Source organism: Numida meleagris, unplaced genomic scaffold (assembly GCF_002078875.1).
Source record: "Numida meleagris isolate 19003 breed g44 Domestic line unplaced genomic scaffold, NumMel1.0 unplaced_Scaffold283, whole genome shotgun sequence".
Taxonomy (NCBI): Eukaryota; Metazoa; Chordata; class Aves; order Galliformes; family Numididae; genus Numida; species Numida meleagris.
In genome coordinates, this window is record NW_018364534.1 from 133,648 (window position 1) to 138,509 (window position 4,862).

The window sequence follows — 4,862 nt, forward strand, 5'->3', positions numbered from 1 at the left end:
GGATTTGGGGGACCTCCCCCCAAGATTTGGGGAACCACCCCCTCCCAGGATTTTGGGAACACCCCCCTACATCCCCCCCCGTTCCCCGCAGGCCTTCCAGGGCGAGGCCGTGCCCGTCTTTGACCTGCTGCTCCTGGGTGTGGGGCCGGACGGCCACACCTGCTCCTTGTTCCCTGACCACCCCCTGCTGCAGGTGAGCGCGTTTGGGGACCTGGGGTTGGGGTTGGGGTTGGGGTCAGGCCCCTTTCCCCTTTTCTCAGCGCTCTGCCTATCCCCGTGTTTTGTTCCGATTCCGGTTTTAATTCCTTTTTAATAGGAGAAAGAGAAAATCGTGGCTGCCATCACGGATTCTCCGAAGCCGCCGGCGGAGCGCGTCACGCTGACCCTCCCGGTGCTGAACGCGGCGCGCGCCGTCGTCTTCGTGGCCACGGGGGAAGGCAAAGCCGCGGTCCTCAAGGTGCGGGGCCTTCTCCAAACTAAATAAGCCCAGGTCCTGGAAGGCCACAATGAGGTCTCCCCTGAGCCTCCTCCAGGCTGAATGAGCCCAGGTCCTAGAAGACCACAATGAGGTCTCACCGGAGCCTTCTCCAAACTAAATAAGCCCAGGTCCTGGAAGACCACAATGAGGTCTCACCGGAGCCTTCTCTTCTCCAAGCTGCACAAGCCCAGGTCCTGGAAGGCCACAACGAGGTCTCCCCAGGACCTTCTCCAAACTAAATAAGCCCAGGTCCTGGAAGACCACAATGAGGTCTCCCCCGAGCATCCTCTAGGCTGAATGAGCCCAGGTCCTGGAAGGCCACAACGATGTCTCCCCAGGTCCTTCTCCAAACTAAATAAGCCCAGGTCCTGGAAGGCCACAATGAGGTCTCCCCCGAGCCTCCTCTAGGCTGAATGAACCCAGGTCCTGGAAGGCCACAATGATGTCTCCCCAGGTCCTTCTCCAAACTAAATAAGCCCAGGTCCTGGAAGACCACAATGAGGTCTCACCGGAGCCTTCTCTTCTGCAAGCTGCACAAGCCCAGGTCCTGGAAGGCCACAACGAGGTCTCCCCAGGACCTTCTCCAAACTAAATAAGCCCAGGTCCTGGAAGGCCACAATGAGGTCTCCCCGGGTCCTTCTCTTCTCCAAGCTGAATGAGCCTGGTTCCCTCACCCTTTCTCCCTAGGAGAGCTGCTCCATGCTCTGCTCATCTCGGTGGCCTCCTCTGAACTCGTTCAAGAGCTCCACGTCTTTCTCGTGCTGGGGGCCCCAGGCCTGGTCACAGCGCGGCAGATGGGGCCTCCCCAGAGCCGAGCAGAGGGGGACGATCCCCTCCCTGTCCCTGCTGCCCACTCCTCCTTCCATGCAGCCCACGTCCAGCTTCTGACCCCCAGGTCCTTCTGGGCAGGGCTGCTCTCCAGGAGCTCTCCCCCCACTCTGTATCAACACCTGGGATCTCCCCAGCCCAAGCGCAGCCCCTCGCATTCAACCTCGTTGAACCCCACCAGGTTCTGGTGCTCCCACTTCTCCATCCCACCCAGCTCCCTCTGGGTGCTTCCCTTCCCTCCATGCATCGACTGCACCGCTCAGCTCAGTGCCATGCACAAACTTGCTGGGGGCGCACTCGATTCCATCGTCTGTGTCATTGATGAGGACGTTGAAGGCCCCCGGTCCCAAGACCGAGCCTTGGAGGGCACTGCTTGTAACCGCCTCCACCCTGCCCCAGAACCATGGGTCACAACCCTTTGGCTGCGCCCAGCCAACCCGTTCTTCATCCACCGAGCAGTCTGTCCTTCCAATCCACACCTCTCCAATTCAGAGAGCAGGACGTGGCGAGGGGCCGCGTCAAAGGCTTTGCAGCGGCGCAGGCAGATGACACCCGTCGTCCTTCCCCCGTCCACCGATGCCGTCACTCCATCACAGGAGGCCACCAGATTGGTCGGGCAACACCTGCCCTCGCTTTGCGGTTCTCTGTCGTTATTACTCCTCTGTTTCTTCCAACAGCGCATTTTGGAAGGCGATGAGGAGAACCCCCTTCCCGCCGCCCGCGTCCGGCCGCACACGGGGCAGCTGCACTGGTTCCTGGACGAATCGGCGGCCAAGGATCTGACGGTGCCCTTCGAGAAGCATTCCATCTTGTAGGACCATTTTTGACCCCATTTATTTTTGGGGGAGGCGGGGGAGATCGGGCGGCGATCGCCGCAGCGCCCGCTCGGAGCCTCCGCGTGGCGTGGAGGGTGGAGGACTCGGCGTGGGGACGGCGACGCGGCGTTGGGGTGTTTTTTTTGTGGGGGGAGCACAAACGAACGTCGAGGTCGTTCCGGGCTGGGAGCTGCACCAGGTGGAAGCGTCGCGTCGCGGTGAGCGGTCGCCGTGAGGTTTGGATGAGCGCGCGGTATTAAAGGTCGGGATCTCAGCTCGGAGGGCGTTTGCTCTCCCATTTGGTTGCTTGTGACTGGCAGGAAGATGGGAAAGCAGGTGATGCTCCTTGTTACGGCGCTGGGCCCTTGAGCATGCGCAGCGCCCCATGGTGGTCGTCTCCAAGCGTCGTAGAATCATAGAATTGGAATTCTATGAATTGAATTGAATTGAAGGTTGGGAAAGACCTCCAAGATGATCCAGTCCGCCTACCACCCATAACCCCACGAAGCCACGGCTCTCAGCACAACATCTCAACGTTCCTTGAACACCTCCAGGGACCGTGACTCCCCCAGCTCCCTGGGCAGCCCATCCCGGCTCCTGACCCCTCTCTCGGAGCAGCCCGTATTTCCTCATGTCCGGCCTCAATCTCCCCTGGAGCAACTTGAGGCCATTCCCCCTCGTCCTGTCGCTGTTACAAGAGAGAAGAGGCCGACCCCCAGCTCACTACAACCTCCCTTCAGGAGTTATAGAGCGATAAGGTCTCCCCTGAGCCTCCTCTTCTCCAGACTGAACAATCCCAGCTCCCTCAGCCGCTCCTCATCAGCCCTGTGCTCCATTCCCCTCGCAGCTCCGTGCCCTCTGAACATGCTCCAGGCCCTCAATGTCTTTCTTGCAGTGAGGGGCCCAACACTGGACACAGCACTCGAGGTGCGGCCTCACCAGGGCTGAGTACAGAGGGACCATGACCTCCCTGCTCCTGCTGGCTGCACTATTGCTGATCCAAGCCAGGATGCTGTGTCCTTCTTGGCCACCTGGGCACACCGCTGGCTCATGCTCAGCCCAGCATCGACCAACACCCCCAGCTCCGTTTCTTCCACACAATCTTCCAGCTGCTCTGCCCCAAGCCTGTAGCGTTGCCTAGGGTTGTTGTGGCCCAAAGTGCAGGACCCAGCACTTGGTCTTGTTGGAGCTCATCCCATTTTCTTCAGCTGAGTAATCCAGCCTGTCCAGATCCCTCTGCAGGGCCTTGCTACCCCCGGGCAGATCGATGCTTCCTGCCAGCTCGGTGCCATCTGCAAACCAACTGAGGGTGCTCTCAGTGCCCTCATCCAGCTCATCCGTAAAGATATTGAAGAGGACAGGCCCCAGGCTCGTGGGGATGAAGGCCGTGCCTCTTCCTCACTGTGTTCTCTTGACCTTGGCACGGTTGAGGAGGGTGATGCGGCTTCGGCTGGTTTTCATTCAGGCTGTAATCTCCAGTTCAGTTCCAACGACCAATCAGCAGCCTCTAGGTTTCCTTGCCCCATTAACCCACATCCATCTTTCACTGTTTGTTTGAAACCATATTCTAACCCTTTCCTCCCTCAATTCCCCCCTTTTCTACAATCTAGCAAAATCCCCTTTTGCTAGATAATCCCATTATTATCTATTGATTTTCAGAAATATGCTCTGCTCTCCATCCTTTGCCTCAGTTTATGCCTTTTCCATTCTTCGTAGCTTCCACCCGTCTGCTTGCACGTCCACATAAAACAGTGCAGCACAGAACACACAAATATTCCAAGAAGAAATAAAACTATACAGGCTACAAAGAGTTGCTTTAGCCAGGCCAAGCCTGGTAACCAACTGCTTCATTTGTCCCCCAGCTCTGTAAGCCCAGAGGCAACAGCATCAAGAGATATTTGATGAATCCGTCGAGTCTGTTTCCAAATATTCTCCAAATCGGTTTAAGATGCGCATTATCAAACCAGGCTAAAGCAAATCCTATGCGTATACAGCTGACAAAATGCAGGTTATCCATTCTGCTGGTTAAGTTTCAGCTTACGAGCTCCCTTCTCTTTGATGATCTGCTGAGGCTGAGCCGTCTTCTTAATTCGGGTGCAGTGAACCCACGACGTCTGCTCCTTTATCTTTACTGCAGTGTGTGATGTCAGCAACGCCAGTTTCGGTCCCGATCCGTTGATGCTTTTCTCTGCTGTCGCTTTCATGGCAGCGACAGGGAATGGAGCGAAACCGCACGGTGCCCAACAACCTGTGGGTTACAGCAGAAAAGCAGCAGCGCTCCTGGACGTAGCGATGGAGAAGCTGTGACGACCATTCAGAGGTACAGAGCAGGAGCTGGTGCTCTAAAATCCTCCCAGGGCTCCTCTCAGAGCTTCCCAGTGTTCCCCACAGAGCCTCCCAGTATACTCTGCGGTACCTAACTTTACTCCCAGAGCTCCCCATTATGCTCCAGGCCACCCTCAATGTGCTTCAGGACCCCCTAGATGACTCCAGTGCCCGCTGTTGTACCCTAGAGGGCCCCCAGAGCCCCGCAGTGAGCTCAAAACATGTCCCAGGGCTATGGAGCACGCTCCAGTTTGAACTGGAGGCCTCCCAGTGGGCCCTATAGGATTCCAAGGACCTGCAGTGTAATGTGACCTCCAGGGATGCTGCAGCGTGGGGATGAGGGCCGGTGAAGAGAAACCCACGTGCAAGTGCAGCTCTTCATTTTAAAAGAGTGAGAAGCCAGAGCCGAAGAAGAG

At 57.4% G+C, this 4,862-nt stretch overlaps 1 protein-coding gene across 1 annotated transcript in view; it reads left to right on the forward strand.

The window, feature by feature from the left end:
- The window catches only part of PGLS (6-phosphogluconolactonase), a 3,148-nt gene extending 748 nt beyond the window's left edge, over positions 1–2,400 (forward strand). The window contains exons 2-4 of the mRNA XM_021382731.1: positions 54–193; positions 317–457; positions 1,984–2,400. Coding sequence (XP_021238406.1) covers positions 54–193; positions 317–457; positions 1,984–2,121 — 419 coding nt within the window. The 3' untranslated portion in view covers positions 2,122–2,400. The remainder of the gene's footprint in view (positions 1–53; positions 194–316; positions 458–1,983) is intronic.
- Positions 2,401–4,862: the final 2,462 nt, after the last annotated feature.